Source organism: Papio anubis, chromosome 14 (genome assembly GCF_008728515.1).
Source record: "Papio anubis isolate 15944 chromosome 14, Panubis1.0, whole genome shotgun sequence".
Lineage (NCBI taxonomy): Eukaryota > Metazoa > Chordata > Mammalia > Primates > Cercopithecidae > Papio > Papio anubis.
This window is the reverse complement of record NC_044989.1, coordinates 73,240,812-73,259,302: the sequence shown is the minus strand read 5'-3', so window position 1 is coordinate 73,259,302 and position 18,491 is coordinate 73,240,812. Positions and strand designations below refer to the sequence as shown.

The following is an 18,491-nucleotide window of genomic DNA, read 5'->3' as shown; positions in this document are numbered from 1 at the left end:
GAAACCTACCTACCAGCCACCATGGCACGAAAGGCAGCCCAGGCTGCCATAATCCACTGCCTCATCACACTGGAAACACCTCAGAGGAAGGTGTCCAGGAAGGAATCTTGGAGTTCACTGCTCTAAAGAAACTGAAGCCCAGAGAGGGAGCAGGGCTCTGCCCAACTCCCCACAGCATCTCTGTCACAGACAAGGTAGTGGAAGTGAAGGTTCCTGACTCCAAAGTTCATGCATTTTTCTGTAAATCCAAGACAAGGTATCCAGACCAGACCCCACCCTCACCTCCAGGAGGCTGAATAGGGGCAGTACAGTGAGAGGTTTTGCCTCAAGTCAGCCAGGGGAGGATGTCTGGGCCGCCTAGAGGAGAGGAGGCTTCCAGCAGGGCTCCAGGATGATCTGGATCTTGATATTTAAAGGCAATAAATAATATTAGCACCTACAGGGCAGTTACCACAATGCTAGCACTGTGCTGAACATTTACACACATTAGGTCACTTAATGTTCAAAATAACCCTTTAGGGTAGGTGCCATTATAATTCATTTTTCAGATAAGGAAACTGAGGCACAGAGAAGAAACTTGCCCTGGGTTACCAGCTGTGGCAGAGCAGGAAGCTGAGCCCAGTGATTTCTACTTCAATGGGCGCATGAGGGAAACGCCTCTGCTGGACCAGGCAAGCGTTCGCCCATTCCCTCCTAGGGGAGCAGGCAGGGCGCTGCCAGCTTCAGCCTAGGGCCTGCCCTTCAGCAAGAGGCGCGGCCTCCATGCGCCCTCTGCTGAGCACAAGGAGGAGTTCTCTTATGCACACTCAGAGGCAGGCGGCGTCCTGGAGTCAGCCGGCAGCGGACCACGCTCCCTCCTCCCAAATATGGCCAGGGGCCAGGGTGCTGGCTGCAGACCACTACTGCTGTGGAGCTCCCAGTCTAGCCTATGTCTACCAACCTGCACAAGGATTGGCTTAGATGAAGCCCTGATTTCTCAGAGCTTCCATTTCTTGGAATCTTGCCCATCTCCCCCAAAGGCATGCTGGTCCTAAGCCCACCCCACTGAGGACCTGGACCATGGGCTGGGCCAGATGGGCAACGCCAAGAGGGCCAATAGCAGCTGGTATCCATTCACAGCATTGCCATGTGGACAGTGGGTGGAATTGGGAATCCAGAGTCGGGGAAAAGACCCAGGCTCCAGGGCCATGCGGAGGGCAGGCTGTAAGTTGGGCCGTAAAAGATGGGTATTCTGAATAGCCCAGGGTGAGAAAAGGGCTGTCAAGGCTGGGGTTGGCATGGGCAACAAAACAAAAGAGCAGGCATGCCGATCGTGGGCAACTTTGGACCTGGGCTTGCCACTGAGTGGGGCTTGATGATTGGAGGCAGATGGCCCCAGGACAGCTCCCTAGGAAATAAGGACAACATCTCACTTTTGGGTTAACTGCCTCGGGAATGACCTTGGGCCCAGTGAACCAGGAAGTTAGTCACAGACCCTGTATCAGAGGAGAAAGCAAGCATGAAAAAAGGACAATCTGTATTTTATTTGTATCTGCCTTTGGCATGTATACAGACACCCAGGAGCCCCTTCTCCTAGCCTGGGGGAGGGGTGGTAGATTCGGGTGGAAAGAGACATCAGAGTGAGGACACAAAGTACAAAAGAAGGTCCTGCTACCCTCAGCAAGGGGCATCTATGTGGGCTGGAACTTGTACCATCTGCTCTTCTTCCCATCTAGGCCATCTGCGAATCTACATGGGTCCTCCTATTCCACACCAGATCACTCTTCCCTCTCCCCACAGGCTTGCTATGAGCAGGAGACACAACCTCCTCTCTTCTGTGTTCCAGCTGCTTTTCCTGCTCTTCCCACTCCTTAAGTTCTATTCCTGGGGATAGAGACACCAATACCCATAACCTCTCTCCTACCATCCTCATAATCCAGGGTGCACAGCACAGACTCCTGACAACAGGTAAGGCCAAGATCTGGGAGCTCACAGCTGGCTGTGCCTGACGGCAGGGCAGCAGGCATGAGTGCTTCTATGTGTAAGGCAGGACTGCCCCTATGGCAGGGTGTGGGGAGCCACAGGGCTCTGGGGTATGTCTGAAAGTGGGGACGAAAAGGTTCAGGAAGCCAAAAACATGGGCTTATTTGTCATAGAAGTCGACGTGGGCTCCAGACTTGAACTCGTCCTTTTGTAGCAAGCTCAGCAGTTTCTGGGCTGACACCTTGCAATCCACCAGCTTCCCCTTTGCCTTCAGCTCCTGCAGCCCTTTTCGCATGTCTGGGTCGATGGAGGTCTCCCGGGCCAACTGCTGCATGTCTGTGTCCAAAGGACCTAGAGATGAAAAGCAGACGATGAGGGAACATGGCCGAGGCAGGGCAGAAGGTTTCAGGTCCCTGTTGTATGTCGGGGGTGGGGCTGAGTCAGGTCTGGCCGGAGGAAACACGTCATCTTGGCTGAAATGTGTGGTCAGGGTTGTCAAAGGCTCCAATTTGTCATTATCAAGCTCTGGACTGAAATTCAAAAGCCCAATGAACATGGACCCTCTGGATTACCATGTCTAAAACCAAGATTCTCATCTCCTGTCCAACCACTACCACCTCCTGACATTCCCATTTCTATTAATGAAGTATTCCTTTCCCAGACTCAAAACCTCCATCACCTCCTCCTTCCCTCCCATCCTCGCCCCCACAGCCAACCAGGCACCAGGTAGGACCCTTCAGCGTGTACGTATCCCGACAATCAGGTCCTTTTTACAAGCTTGCTTCTCTCCCTGCCTCAGCTCCTGTAGCTCTCTACTAAACTCACTCCACTAAAACATCACTGGGGCCCGGCTGCAGTGACTCACACCTGCAATCCCAGCACTTTGGGAAGCTGAGGCAGGTGGATCACTTGAGGTTGAGTTTGAGACCAGCCTGGTCAACACGGTGAAACCCCGTCTCTACTAAAAATACAAAAATTAGCCAGGTGTAGTGGCATGCACCTGTAATCCCAGCTACTCTGGAGGCTGAGGTGCTAGAATTGCCTGAGCTGAGGCAGGGGCGGTGGCTCACGCCTGTAATCCCAGCACTTTGGGAGGCTGAGGCAGGCGGATCACGAGGTCAGGAAATCAAGACCATCCTGGCTAACATGGTGAAATCCCGTCTACTAAAAATACAAAAAATTAGCTGGGCATGGTGGCAGGCGCCTGTATTCCCAGCTACTCGGGAGGCTGAGGCAGGAGAATGGCGTGAACCTGGGATATGGAGCTTGCAATGAGCCAAGATCGCGCCACTGCACTCCAGCCTGGGCGACAGAGTGAGACTCCGTCTCAACAAAGAAACAAACAAAAACATCACTGGGATCACAACACTCCTCTGCTCAAAACCCCTTAACAGCTTCCCACTAGCCTGGCCTAATACTCAAAGCATCCTAGTCTGCCCTCCTCTGGGCACACCTACCCTACAGGCAAACTGGAAGACCTGCCACACCCACAGTGAGCCTTCGCACCTTTATTTCCTTTCACCGGGAACACCTTCCATCTGCTAACAACCAAGGTCAATGTCCAGTTCAGCTACCTCCAATAAAGCCATCTCTAGTCTCCCCACCTAAAGGGAATTGTTCCCTTTTTGAACTGTTGCAAGCACATTCCATTCTTCACATAAGAATCACTCATGCACCCCAGTATTTGCAGTTAGTGGTCCTCAAGGGCAGAAAATCAGAGAATTCCAGGGTTAGAGGGAGAATTTATCTCCTGATCCTTGACTGTTTTCCAATGACCTGTGCATCCCTGCTGAGAGGGAACTTGCTGCCTTTCCAAACAGCCCATTCTATCTCTGAGCACCTGTTACAACGTTCTTCCTGAGACCAAAATGAAAACCAGACTGGCCTCTGCCTTGGTTCAGGCCCTGGGGACCTCCTGAAAATCTCAGCTCCCTCATAATGCCCAGGGCAGCCTCCTGAGACCAAATGCAGCCATGTGGCCTCTTGGAGTCTGCTCTGCTCCTGGTTGTAGCTTACATTTGGTCACCATTGTTTGTGCGAGTCCTTGGGCTGAGCTCAGAGTGGATGATGAGTTGAATGTTGGTTGCAAGAATAATTGTATGTGTGTTGGGGGACAGGGGTGGTAGGGGCTGGGGTACAGGAGAACGTGAGGAAGGACTTGGAAACATGGTGGGATGCAGGCCTGCCACATCTGTGCTTTGTGCAGGCCATTCTACCTGTCTGCCCCGGGATCCTGACCCTATTCCCCAGGGACACAGACTACTGGATCTCTGCCCAAGTTGCTCAGGCTTTCCATGGCTACTCTGTCACCACTTTCTGATTGCAGCAACCTCAAGCCTAAAAGAGACTCCTCACTATTAAGAAAGGGGCGCTGCAGCATCAGAAACCAGACCCAGTATCACAAGACTCCCTGTCCTTTGGCGTTCATGAAAATAAGGGCTCTATTGTATTTATCCCAGTATCCTCAATAGTGTTCCAGCACAGTTCAGCCAGGGATGGTAAGCACTCAACAATGCCTGTCTGCTCTCCATACAGCTAGCATGTCCTGCAGCTTGCCTTACTGTAGTGCTTTGCTAGGTGTTGGGAACACACAGATGCATAGCGCAATACAGTGTGGTCAGTCCTATTTAACAATGAGGCAACACTTCACAGGTCAGGGTCATTTTCACATACAGTATCTCATTCAGTCTTCCGAAGTGCCCTGTGAGGCAGGGAGCGTCTTCCCCATTTCACATGAGGAAGGCCTGGTACTCAAACCCCAGTCTTCTCCCAAACTTCATCTAATACCTCAGACTTTCCTGCCCCACCCTCCAGTCCAGGCAACTCCTCACTCTCTGCCAGTATCCCCGGACCCTACCACCTCTATTTCCCCTGGGTCTGTATTTCCCCTAACGGGTCATGGATCAGGATTCAAGGACAAAATCCTGTGGGTTGTTTCCTGGAGGGGGTGGACTAGGCCGCTTGCCCAGCCCCCCAGAGGCGCACCAGTGGGTTCTGGAGGACAGGGACGGCAGGACTTCCCACCTACCTGGGGCATAGTTCAGTACCCTCACATTAGGTTCCTCCAGCGCCAGGACCTGGAACAGCATATCACGAGCAGCCTTTCCTGCACAGTACAGCGCCCAGCCTTTGAAAGGCTGCAGGGCACAGAGGGACGAGATGTTAACCACAGTTCTGTTGAGGCCAGGACTGGCCGGGAAGGCCTTCAGGACGCTGGAAGTCAGGCAGAGCATGGAGGTCAAGTTCAGCGCCCAGTAGTTGTTCACTTGAGTGGAGTCACTCAGGTCCACGAAGCCTTTGGACACATCCCCAAGAGAGCCTGAAAAACCAACCCTTAGGAGTAACTCAGGGCAGGCGGGGCTTTCTTCTCTCCCAGCCCTCCCAAGTTCTTCCAGATATCCTCTTCCCATGCAGACCTAGAGGAGGAAGCTGCGCTTCTGAAGAGGCTTCTCTCTTCCCCAGCTCTGCGGAAAGACACACCTGGGGAACCCAGCCATCCCAAGCTGCAGAAGGAGAAGGCACCTGACTTGCCGACGGAGAGCTCTAGGGGTCCTCTGGAGAAGCAGCGACTTTACTTGTTTGGAGACTTGAAGCCCTGACTCAGGCCTCCGCCAGAGGGCGCAGAGCAAGGGGATCGGGAAAGTTCTACAGGCGCTTTGGAAAACCCGGCTGGCCAATTTTCCAGGAAGTGGGGGCAGACTGTTGCCCCGACGGCACCGAGTCTTCCTGTACACCTCGCCTCCACTTGCTACTCAAGCTGGAACAACTAGGGCTTTAGATTTCTAGGCGTCCTATCTGACTCCCTAGGAGTCGCTGTTAAATTCCCCAGCGGTGGAGGAAGTGGGCGCTCACATGGGGAGCCCGCTTCAGTCTCGGGGTCTTACCTGCGTTGTTGATGAGCAGCAGTCGCTGCAGCCCCTCGGGCCTGGGGAGCTCGCGCAGGGCTCCGAGCAGCTGCTGCAAGCCGGCCTCGGCGCCCAGGTCGGCGGGCACCCGCACCACGCGCAGGCCAGACCGCTCGGCGCCCAGCTCGGCCTCCAGCTGCCGCAGTGCCTCGTTGTTGCGGGCGTTAAGGACCAGCACGGAGCCGGGCGACAGCAGCGAGGCCAGGAGCGGGGCCAGCGTCCGGCCGAAGCCGCGGGAGGCCCCAGTCAGCACGCACACAGCACACCCCAGGCCGCCCTCCATGCTACTGTCCTCCGCCGGCGGCGCTGGGACCCGAGGGAGGCGGGGCGGTCGCGGGGGGCGGGACCGCAACGGGTGTAGGCGGGGCCGCCCTGCCGGGGCCGGGAGGGAACCTCAGGCTTCGGGCCGCGAGCGCCGAGGAGTGCTGGTTCCCTTGGGATCTGGTTCCCTTGGTCGCTGGTGGCGGAAGTCAAGCTGTGGGCGGTAGCCCAGTCCGTGCCAAGTGGGACAACACAGAGGGCCGGCAGGCGCGGCCCACACGGAAAGCCCTTGCTTGGTTCCCAGCGCTGCCTTGTTCTTCGTCCGCCAGCTCAACCTCCGGCTGGGACGCATGCTCGAATTTCCTCCCATTTCCAGCCCTAACTTCTTTGCACTACTGACCTCTTCCAGGGCAGGCCCTGCACTAGGTGCTGGGCGTCCCTGGTCGTGGCCAGTGAATGCCCTGAATGAAGCTTATGCTCGTTTAGGGATTGAAGTCTCTGCTTGCTTGGGAGCTCACTGCTCTCTGGATGACAGGAGCTTCCTCTTGGAGAACCACAGTGGCTTCAAATGATATTAAAACCTTTTCCTTTTACTAGGCTCTGAGCAGCCCCGTGCTCCCACCAGTAACCCCTGCTTCTCTGAGATTTCTGACTCCTGTCGCTAAAAGTGTGTTCCCCAGGATTCTGCTCCTGCTCATGCTACAGTCTTCCTAGTAGCAATTCCATCCACTCTCAGCTTCAAGTTTACGAAATCATCTGTATGTACTTCCAGGTAGGTGCTTCAGAAAATCCATATATTTTTTTTTTTTTCCTAGGAGAAGGGGAACGTGAGACAAGTTGGCATGCAGCTACATATATTAAAAAGGAATCTCTTCATGGTTTCCTTCTCTGTGGCCGAATGGTATTCCATTGTGTATACACATATGTTCAAATATTATGTATCAGTTTTTAAAAAATGAATCTCTTTAGAGTTTAGCAAGGGCAGTAAGTAACCTCTGATAACTTAGCCCAATTCCCCACAGGGCTGATCCCTCCCCTGGGGCTAAACAGCAAAGTTATCACCTTTCCTCTGATTGCCAACTCCAAGGAAGAAACAACTTGGAGGAAGGTTTTTTTCTTTTCTTTTCTTTTCTTTTTTCTTCTTCTTCTTCTTTTTTTTTTTTTTTTTAACAGAGTCTCGTTCTTGGCCCAAACTGGAGTCCAGAGGTGTGATCACAGTTTACTGCAGCCTTGAACTCTTGGGCTCAAGCAATTCTTCTACCTCAGGCTCCTGAGTAGCTAGGATTACAGGTGTGCACCACCACACCTGGCTAATTGTTTTTAAGCTTTCTCTATTTTAACGCTGATAGGACTCTGTATATGTATATACCATTTGAAGTTGCCCTGCTTTTCACTTACCTATTCACACTGAAAGATAGAGATCTCGTTGGCCGAACAGCCTACTATTTAAAGAATTTTAATAGCTTCTCCCTGCTCTTCAGGCCTTAGAAGACAGGTTGATGAAAGCACGATCCCATCCATCCATTCGTTTGACATTTGACATTTATTAAATTTCTACCATTTGCAAGATTTTGAAGAAAAGGAAGGAATAATGAAGGGATGGCAAAAAATCAGACCTAGCCTCTTCTGAACCTAGCTGCTTCTAGGAGGAACCACTTGGGAACAGCCCCTAAGGAGAATGTGGTTTTCCTATACTAGGAGAGGGTCTGGAAAATTCTTCTTTTCTGAGGAAGATGATTATCTGCTGTCGCTAATTTTTGTATTTTTTGTAGAGATGGATCTTGCTATGTTGCCCAGTGTGGTCTTGAACTGGACTTAAGCAATTCTCCTGTCTCGGCCTCCCAAAGTGCAGGGATTATAGGTGTGAGTCACTGCACCTGGCCAACAGTAACTTTTTTAAAAAAGATACAAATGCCTGAAAGGTAAGAAATACATAAAAATGTGTTAAAAGCATAAGTCTGATAAAGGACATGGGTAGGGGAATGGGTGAAATTTGAATAAGGTCTGTAGAGTTAGTTATTGGCATTGAATTATTTCCTGACTTTGACCAATGGACTATTGTTATATCAGAGAGTGTTCTTGTTTTTGGAAATACACAGAAGTATTTAGTAAAGGGGCATCAAATCTGCAATTTACTTTCAAATGTTTCAGAAAAAAATTAGAATGAATAAGGCAATGGTGAAATGTTAACATTTAGGAAATCTGCATTAAAAGTATTCAGGAATTCTTTATACAATTCTTGCAACTTTGTAAAAGTCTGAAATTATTTCTAAATAACAAAGTTTTTAAAATAAGCCATACTTGGCTCATGCCTATAATCCCAGCACTTTGGGAGGCTGAGGCAGGTGGATCACCTGAGGTCAGCAGTTCAAGACCAGCCTGGCCAACATGGTGAAACCCTGTCTCTGCTAAAAATATGAAAATTAGCCGGACATGGTGGCATACACCTATAGTCCCAGCTACTCAGGAGGCTGATGCAGGAGAATTGCTTGAACCCAGGAGGCGGAAGTTGCAGTGAGTCAAGGTCATATCACTGCACTCTAGCCTGGGAGACAGAGCAAGACTCCACCTCAAAAAACAAAAACAAACAAACAAACAAACAAAAACCATATTTATAAGTCAAAAATAAAATGAAAAAGTGAGCAAAGGATATGAACAGACATTTATCCAAAGAAATTACACAAATGGTCAATAAGCACATAGAAAGATATTCAACATAATTTGCCATCAGAGAAATACAAATCAAAATTACAATAAGATAACACTTTATATCCATTAAGATGGCTAAAATAAAACAGACAGATAATAAATATTGGCAGATGATATGATTTGGCTGTGTCCCCATCCAAATCTCATCTTGAATTATATTTCCCACAATTCCCACATGTCGTGGGAGAGACCCAGTGGGAGGTTAATTGAATCATGGGGGCAGGTCTTTCCCATGCTCTTCTCATGATAGTGAATAAGTCTCGTGAGATCTGATGGTTTTATAAGCGAGAGTTCCCCTGCACAAGCTCTCTCTTGCCTGCCACCATGTAAGATGCGCCTTTCATCCTTCACCTACGACTATGATTGTGAGGCCTCCCCAGACATGTGGAACTGTGAGTCCATTAATCCTCTTTTTCTTTATAAATTACCCATCCTCAGGTGTGTCTATCAGCAGTGGGAAAATGGACTAATACAGTAAATTGGTGCTGAGAATGGAGTACTGCTGTAAAGATACCTTAAAATGTGGAAGTGACTTTGGAACTGGGTAACAGGCAGAGGTTGGAACAGTTTGGAGGGCTCAGAAGATAAGAAAGTGTGGGAAGGTTTGGAACTTCCTAGAGGCTTGTTGAATGGCTTTGACCAAAATATTGATAGTGATATGGACAATAAGGTCCAGGCTGAGGTGGTCTCAGGTGGAGATGAGGAACTTGTTGGGAACTGGAGTAAAGGTCACTCTTGCTATGCAAAGAGACTGCAAGCATTTTGCCCCTGCCCTAAAGATATATGGAACCTTGAACTTGAGAGAAATGATTTAGGGTATCTGGCAGAAGAAATTTTTAAGCAGTGAAGTATTCAAGAGGAAGCAAAGCATAAAAGTTTGGAAAATTTGCAGTCTGATGATTCTATAGAAAAGAAAACCCCATTTTCTGGGGAGAAATTCAAGCTGGCTGCCAAAATTTGGGTAAGTAGCAAGGAGCCAAATATGTAACAAGGAGCCAAGACAATGGGGAAAATGCCTTCAGGGCATGTCAGAGACCTTCACGTGTCAGAGACCTTCCCATTGCAGGCCCAGAGGCCTAGAAGGAAAAAATGGTTTCATGAACTGGGCATAGAACCCTCTGCTGTGTGTGGCCTAGGAACTTGATGCCCTGTGTCCCAGCTGCTCCAGCCATGGCTAAAAGAGGCCAGGGTACAGCTTGGGCTGTGGCTTCAGAGGGTGAAAGCCCCAAGCCTTGGCAGCTTCCATGTGGTGTTGAGCTTGTAAATGCAGAGAAGTCAAGAATTGAGATATGGGAACCTCCACCTAGATTTCAGAGGATGTATGGAAATGCCTGGATGTCCGGGCGGAAGTTTGCTGCAGGGTGGGACCCTCATGGAGAACCTCTGCTAGGGCAGTGCAGAAGGGAAATGTGGGGTTGAAGCCCTGACACAGAGTCCCCACTGGGGCACTACCTAGTGGAGCTGTGAGAAAGGGCCACCATCCTCCAGACATCAGAATGGTAGATCCACTGACAGCTTGCACCATCAGCCTGGAAAAGCAGCAGACACTCAATACCAGCCCATGAAAGCAGCCAGGATGGAGGCTGTACCCTGCAAAGCCGTAGGGGCAGAGCTGCCCAAGACCATGGATGCCCCATGGGAGCCCACCTCTTGCATGAGTGTGACCTGAATGTGAGACCTGGAGTCAAAGGAGATAATTTTGGAACTTTAAGGTTTAGTGACTGCTCTATTGGATTTTTGACTTGCAAGGGGCCTGTAGCCCCTTTGTTTTGGCCAGTTTCTCCCATTTGGAATAGCTGCATTTATCCAATGCCTGTACCCCCATTTTATCTAGGAAGTAACTAACTTGCTTTTCATTTTACAGGCTCAGAGGCAGAAGGAACTTACCTTGTCTCAGAAGAGACTTTGGACTGTGGACTTTTGGGTTAATGCTGAAATGAGTTAAGACTTTGAGGGACTGTTCAGAAGGCATGACTGGTTTTGAAATGTGAGGACATGAGATTTGGAGGGGCCAGGGGTGAAATTATATGGTTTGGCTCTGTCCCCACCCATATCTCATCTTGAATTGTAGCTGCCACAATTTCCACATGTTGTGGGAGTGACCCGATGGGAGGCAACTGAATCATGGGGGTGGGTCTTTCCCATGCTCTTCTCATGGTAATGAATAAGTCTCACAAGATCTGATGGCTTTATCAATGGAAGTTCCCCTGTGCAAGCTCTCTCTTGCTGGCTGCCAAGTAAGACGTGCCTTTTGGCCAGACATGGTAGCTGAAGCCTATAATCCCAGCACTTTGGGAGGCCAAGGCAAGCAGATCACTTGAGGTCGGGAGTTCAAGACCAACCTGACCAACATGGTGAAACCTCGTCTCTTCTAAAAATACAAAAATTAGCTGGGCGTGGTGGCACATGCCTATAATCCCAGCTACTTGGGAGGCTGAGGCCAGAGAATTGCTTGAACCCAGGAGGTGGAGGTTGCAGTGAGCTGAGATCATACCACTGCACTCCAGCTTGGGTGACAAAGTGAGACTCCTTCTCAAAAAAAAAAAAAGATGTGCCTTTCACCTCCTGAGTAGCTAGGATTACAGGTGTGCTCCACCACATCTGGCTAATTTTTGTGTTTTTGGTAGAGACAGGGTTTCTCCCTGTTGGCCAGGCTGGTCTCAAACTCCTGACTTCAAGTGATCTGCCTGCCTTGGCCTCCCAAAGTGCTGAGATTACAGGTTTGAGCCACTGCGCCTGGCCTGGAGGCCAGAATTCTGAAATCAAGGTATCAGCAGGGCTATATTCCCTCCAAAGTCTCTAGGGGGAGAATTCTTCCTTGCCTCTTCCAGCTCTTGGTGGCTCTGGGCATTGCTGCAAGCAATCCTCGTCGTTCCTTGGCTTATAGCTGTGTAACTCCAAACTTTGCCTCTAACTTCACATGGCCTTCCCCTCTATGTCTCTCTGTGCCTCTGTCCTTTCCTCTTGTTGTAAGGACATCTGCCATTGAATTTAGGACCTGTCCTGAATCCAGGATTATCTCATCTCAAGAAACTAAATTTAATTATAGCTACAGATAAGGGCATAGTTTTTTTCCAAATATGATGATATTCACAGGTTTCAAGTAGACATGTCTTTTGAGGTTGGGGAAGTGGGGCACACAACTCAGCCGACTAGGGTGTGTGATAGAGAACAGGGCTTTCTCATTAAGAAATTTGCTAGACTATTGGGCCCTCAATCTTGGCTTTTTGCCACATTTAAAAAGCTGATTTTTGAGAGATACACAGGAAGGAAGCACCAAACTCATTTCAATGGATACATTTATGAAGACACTGTTTCTGTCATCCCAGTCATCACTTTTATGGCATGGAAGTTACTGGAGTGAGTAAAGCTTTTTGAAAAGCATGGGAACAATAAGATTTCATGTAGCTCATGGGCTTTCTGGTCACATTTGAGTAAAGGAAAAAGGACTGGGAAGGAGAAGCACACAGGGAACAAAGGTGTATTTGATAAGGATGGCAATGAAGTGATCCTGAGCAGGGTTTCGAAAGCAGGCTTTCGTCCCTGCAGCGATACTCCAACTTCAGGAGGTCCATGCTGGACAGCTCCCGCCTTTTACTAGTAGCTTGAAAGACTGGAAAAGACAGCCAGGATCCCTCTGCTTTCCTCTCTGCCAAGACTGAGCTTTTCATTACCCTCCCAAACTCATCTTTTCTTTATTGCTTTTTTTGTTCTAGGATTTCTCAATAATCTGTCACCTGGTGACAGATTTATGCGTATTCTTTAGTTTCATTCATTCATTTATTTATGCATTCATTCAATAACTATTTATTCTATTTATTGAGTGCCTACCAAGTACCAGGCTTTGAAGACACCACATTCATGCTACATATAGGTGCTGGAGATACATCAGTTTGCAAAATAGGCAAAGATTCCTGTGTCTTCCTCAAGGTTACATTTTTGGAGAGAGAAACAGGAAAAAAAAAAAAAGTAAAACCGAGAAACAGGAAAAAAAAAAAAAAGTATGTTGGATGGAGCTGTGGTTTGAATGTGTGCTCCAAAGTTCATGTGTTGGAAATTTTTTTTTGAGACAGAGTCTCACTCTGTCACCCAAGCTGGAGGGCAGTGGTGCATTGCAACCTCCATCTCCCAAGCTCAAGAGATCCTCCCATCTCAGCCTTCTAAGTATCCGGGACTGCAGATGCATGTCACCACGCTCAGCTACTTTTTAATTTTTCTGTAGAGATGAGGTCTCACTATATTGCCCAGTCTGATCTCAAACTCCTGGACTCAAGCAGTCCTCCCACCTGTGCCTCCCAAAGTGCTGGGATTACAGGTGTGAGCCACAACACCCAGCCATGTGTTGGAAACTTAATCCCCAATGCAACAGTGTTGGGAGGTGGAGCATAATAAGTGAATAGGCCAGGCGGGCTCTGCCCTTGTGAATGGATTAATGTCATTGTCACAGGAGTGAGTTATTATTGCAGGAGTGGGCTTGTTATAAAAGTGAGTTTGGGCTAGGCACTGGCTCATGCCTGTAATCCCAGCATTTTGAGAGGCCAAAGCAGATGGATAGGCTGAGCTCAGGAGTTTGAGACCAGCCTGGGAAACCTGGGGAAACCCCATCTCTACTAAAAATACAAAAAATTAGCTGGATGTGGTGGTGCATGCCTGTAGTCCCAGCTACTCTGGTGGCTGAGGCATGAGAAGTGCTTGAATTCAGAAGGCAGAGGTTGTAGTGAGCTGAGATTGCATCACTGCATTCCAGTCTGGGAATAAGATTCTATCTGAATCCAGAGTAAGATTCTATCTCAAAAAACAAACAAACAAACAAAGGCCGGGCGCGGTGGCTCACACCTGTAATCCCAGCACTTTGGGAGTCCAAGGCGGGCAGATCACAAGGTCAGGAGATTGAGACCATCCTGGCTAACACGGTGAAACCCCGTCTCTACTAAAAATACAAAAAATTAGCCGGGCATGGTGGCGGGCACCTGTAGTCCCAGCTACTCGGGAGGCTGAGGCAGGAGAATGGCGTGAACCCAGGCGGCGGAGCTTGCAGTGAGCCGAGATCGCGCCACTGCACTCCAGCCTGGGCGACAGAGCGAGACTCCATCTCAAAAAAAAAAAAAAAAAAAGAGTTTGGCTCTTTCTTGCTCTCTCAATCTCCCACATGCTCTCTTGCCTTTCTGCCTTTCTGCCTTCTGCCATGGAATGGGGCAGCATGAAGGCCCTCACCAGATTCTTGTGCCATGCTCTTGGGCTTCTCACCCTCTGTAACTATGAGCCTAATAAACTTCTATTGTTTATAAATTACCCATCGCAGGTATTCTGTTGTAGCAGCATAAAACAGACTAATACACATGATGATACATTTCAAAGGAAAATAAAACAAGGATGGTAATTATGGAGTACTGAGGTAGAGAGTGCTTGCAATTTTATACTGGGTGATCAGAGAATGCCACATTGAAAGCATAGTATTTGAGAAGAGAGCAGTAGGAGGTGAGAGAGTGACCCATACAGCTATCCAGAGGAAGACTATTTCAGGCAGAAAAAACAGAAAGCACAGAGGCTCCTAAGTGGGATGGTGCCTGGGTTGTCTGAAGAACAGGAAAAGGGCAGGGTTGTTTTAGTAGCGTTAGCAGGACAGAGAGAATTTAGAGAGATCAGAGAAGTCATGGAACACCAAATGTGTACAGGGCCTTACAGGTGGTTGCAAAAGTTTTCCTTTTATTGGGAGAGAGATGGGAAAGCACTGGAGGGATCTGAGCATAAGAGATCTGCTTAGACTCAGAATCGTTCCTGCTTCAGTTTTGAGAATAAACCATGGACTCTAGGGAGGAGCAAGGAGACTATCTAGGAGGTTGTTTCTATATTACGGATGAGAGATTTCGGAGATGTGATTCATTTGGGGATACATTTTGAAGAAGAAGGCAAAAGCATTTGCTGAAGACATGGAGATGGAGTATACAGAAAAGGGAATAGTGGGTGATGACTCCACAGTTTGGGGCCTTTGCACTGGGAGGATAAAAATTGCCATTTTCTGAGGTGGGGAAGACTGCAGAGGGAGCAGGATTCTTTGGAGGAGATTAGAGTTCAGTTTTGGGGCTGGGTGCAGTGACTCACGCCCGTAATCTCAGCACTTTGGGAGGCCAAGGCTGGCAGATCGTTTGAGGCCAGGAGTTTAAGAACAGCCTGGCCAACATGGTGAAACCCCATCTCTACCAAAAAATACAAAAATTAGCCAGGTGTGGTGGTGCATGCCTGTAGTACCAGCTGCTTGGGAGGCTGAGCCAGGAGAATCGCTTGAACCCAGGAGGTGGAGGTTTCAGTGACCCCAGAACTTGCCACTGCACTCCAGCCTGTGTGACAGAGCAAGACTCCATCTCAAAAAAAAAAAAAAAAAAATTCAGTTTTGGATGTGTTAAGTTGAGAGGCCCACTGGATATCAAAGAGGAGACGTCAGTAGACATATATGTAAGTTTGGAGTAAAAAGGAGAAGTCTAGACTGTTGATACAAATTTGAAAGTCTTCAGCAGACAGATAGTTTTTAAAGCCTCAAGATAGGATGAGATTACTTAGGGAGTCAGTACAGATGGAGAAGAGAAGTTGTGGAGATAAGGAGGAATCCAGAAAAACAGACAGATACAGGGTTACCAAATGAAATAAAGGATAACTAGTTATATTTTAAATAAATAATTTTTAGTACATAATTATCTCATGCAATATTTGGCATAAACTTATATACAAAGTTATTTGTTATTTATCTGAAATTCAGGCTTAACTGCATTTTTGTTTGTTAAATCTAACATTCCTAGCCTGGGAACCACTGGCCATGGAGGCAGGAGGAGAATCAGGAAAATGTGATGTCTTGGAAGTATAATATAGTTTTAAAAGTACTTCAAGAAGAAATGTGTTATTGAAATGTCACAAACTCCTGATAAGTCAAGTACATAGAGAATTGATTTAATAACATGGAAGTCATTGATGACCTTCATGTGAGATGTTTCTGTGAAATGGTGGGTACAAAAGTTTGATTGAAGTAGGTTCAAGAGAGAATAGAGGTAAGGAATAGAAAAATGCCAAGGGCAGGATGTGTAGTTTACATGAAACCTACTCACTATTCACTTTTCTGTTACTGTTGAATCTTGGTCGCAGATCTACAGCTGAAGCACAGAATACTGTTCGTAGCCCCCACGAGCGTTCCATGTTTCCCTGTTTACAACAGGTTTTCTCCCATATGCACCTGCTTGTTTGCAGGGCACATTCTCCTCTTGTCACTGCCTGGTTCTAATCTATGGAGCCTCTGTCCCTGCTTACAGTACTCTCTGCAGCGACCCCACTCCCCAGATGAGAAGATGCCAGTGTCAGCCTCCCTCAAAATTATATGTTACCATCAGTATAATGTGTTTAACAATGCCAATAAGACAAATGAGGTGTGTCAATAAGAATTATAGCTGACATCTGAATATTCATTGCAAATACAAGTAAGCATGCTACATGTAACTTGAAGTGAAAACAGCATTTATTATATACTTTTTGTATGTTGATATTTCGTAACACTTTAAAGTATTATTGCTAGAGTAAAATTATGAGGTAATTAATGATGACTGTGAAAGCTGTTAATTTTAAATATCAAAAAGTTGATTAATTTTAAATATCAAAAAGGACTTTAAGTAGGCCAGGCATGGTGACTCATGCCTGGAATCCTAGTACTTTGGGAGGCTGAGGTAGGAGATTGCTGGGTTTGAGACCAGCCTGGGCAACATAGGGAGACCTTGTCTCTATGAAATAAATTTTTTAAAAAAATTAGCTGGGTGTGGTGGCACATGCCTGTGGTCCCAGCTACTTGGGAGGCTGAGGAGGAAGGATTACTTGAGCCCAGGAGGGCTTGAGCTGTGATCGCACCACTGTATTCCAGCCTGGGTGACCCAGCGAGTCTCTCTCTCAAAAAAAAGAGATTTTAAGTAAATAGGGGGAATAGATTAAGCTAATACAAACCTTAAGAAAGTATGTGAGACAGGAGAGGGCATGGTGTCTCACACCTGTAATCCCAGCACTTTGGGAGGCCGAGGCGGGCGGATTACAAGGTTAGGAGATCGAGACCATCCTGGCTAACATGGTGAAACCCCATCTCTACTGAAAATACAAAAAAATTAGCCGGGCGTGCTGATGGGCACCTGTAGTCCCAGCTACTCGAGAGGCTGAGGCAGGAGAATGGCGTGAACCCCGGAGGCAGAGCTTGCAGTGAGCCAAGATAGCACCACTGCACTTCAGCCTGGGCAACAGACAGAGACTGTGTCTCAAAAAAAAAAAAAAAAGTATGTGAGATAGATAATTTAGGAATAAATTTTTATTTCTTTTGATTCAGTAAGTATTTATTTAAATTGTAAATAATAATACAGGCAAAACAAATCAAATTACAACTGAAAATTGCTACAAACAATAAGAAAACTTTGTAAGGCCACTAATAAAAAATAAATATTCTGAAATCAATAGTTTCACAGCCAGTTAGAAGACACAATAGAAGACTATATAAAATAGGGCAAAAAAGAGCAAATAGTAGGTATAAATTAACAAAAATGTGCAGATGTATACAAGGAAAACTAAAACTTTGCCAAAAGACAAAAAAGTAGACCAGAATAGAAAAGTATAAAGTGTTCTTGAACAGGAAGACTTGGCATTACATTACAAAGATGTTAGATCTCCCTAAATTAATTAAATATTTTAAATATAAGCTCGATAAAAATACCAAGTTTTTTAATCAAATGAAACAACAAGAATAGATATAAACTAAATGTAATGCTGGGCACTAGCTTAATGCTGTACTGGAGGCGAGAGAAGTGCTAAAAAGGGTATTACTGGGTCAAATGGCAAAATAAAAACATGAATGGCAGAAGAGATACAAGTATTGTATCAATGTAAATTTATGAAGTTGATCATTGTACTGTGGTTATGTAAAATAATCTCCCTATTTTTAGGAAATGCACACTTGGGGAACTTAGAGGCAAAGGCCATGATGTACGAAATTTATCCTTAAATGGGTCAGCAAAAGAGTTATGTATGAAAGAGAAGGAGAAGAAGAGAAGATGAAACTATAAAACAAATATTAACAAGTGTGACCCTGGGTAAAGGATATGTGACTATTTTTGTACTACTTTTATGTTTGCAACTATTTGTGAATTTGAATTTATTTCCAAATAAAGAGTAAAAAAGAAAAGAATAGGTAGAAAGAGTCTGAAAAGAAGAACAATTGAAAGAGACTAGTCTGACCATAAATATACCATTGATATGGTATGGTTTTGGCACATGAATAGACACACAAAGAAACAGAAAGAAAAGTAAAGAAAAAGATGACTAGTGTAGGGAAATTCAGTTTATGATAAAGGATGCATCTCGATGTTAATAAATTGTGTTGTAACAACTGGATATCTATCTGGAAAAGATAAAATTGGATCCATAGCCCACACTATTCATCGGGATAAACTCCAAATGTAGCAAAGATTTATATAGAAAAAAATAAAACCTCAAAAGTAGTAGAAGAAAATATGGACAAATTTCTTTGTAACATTGGAGTGAGGAAGGCCTTTCTATGAATCAAAGTCTAGAAACCAAATTTAAAAAGATAGATATATTTTACTACACAAAAATATTCTGATGACAAAAAGTAGTTACAAG

The 18,491-nt window shown here is 46.6% G+C and overlaps 1 protein-coding gene across 1 annotated transcript; it reads right to left on the bottom strand.

The window, feature by feature from the left end:
* Window positions 1-1,503: 1,503 nt before the first annotated feature.
* Window positions 1,504-6,460, bottom strand: SPR (sepiapterin reductase). Its single transcript, XM_003908804.3, has 3 exons — window positions 5,847-6,460; window positions 4,991-5,281; window positions 1,504-2,313 (listed from the first exon to the last, which is right to left on the bottom strand). Exons 1-3 carry the CDS (start codon window positions 6,148-6,150, stop codon window positions 2,123-2,125), a joined length of 786 nt encoding a protein of 261 aa, XP_003908853.1. The 5' UTR covers window positions 6,151-6,460; the 3' UTR covers window positions 1,504-2,122.
* Between the last annotated feature and the right edge of the window lie 12,031 nt (window positions 6,461-18,491).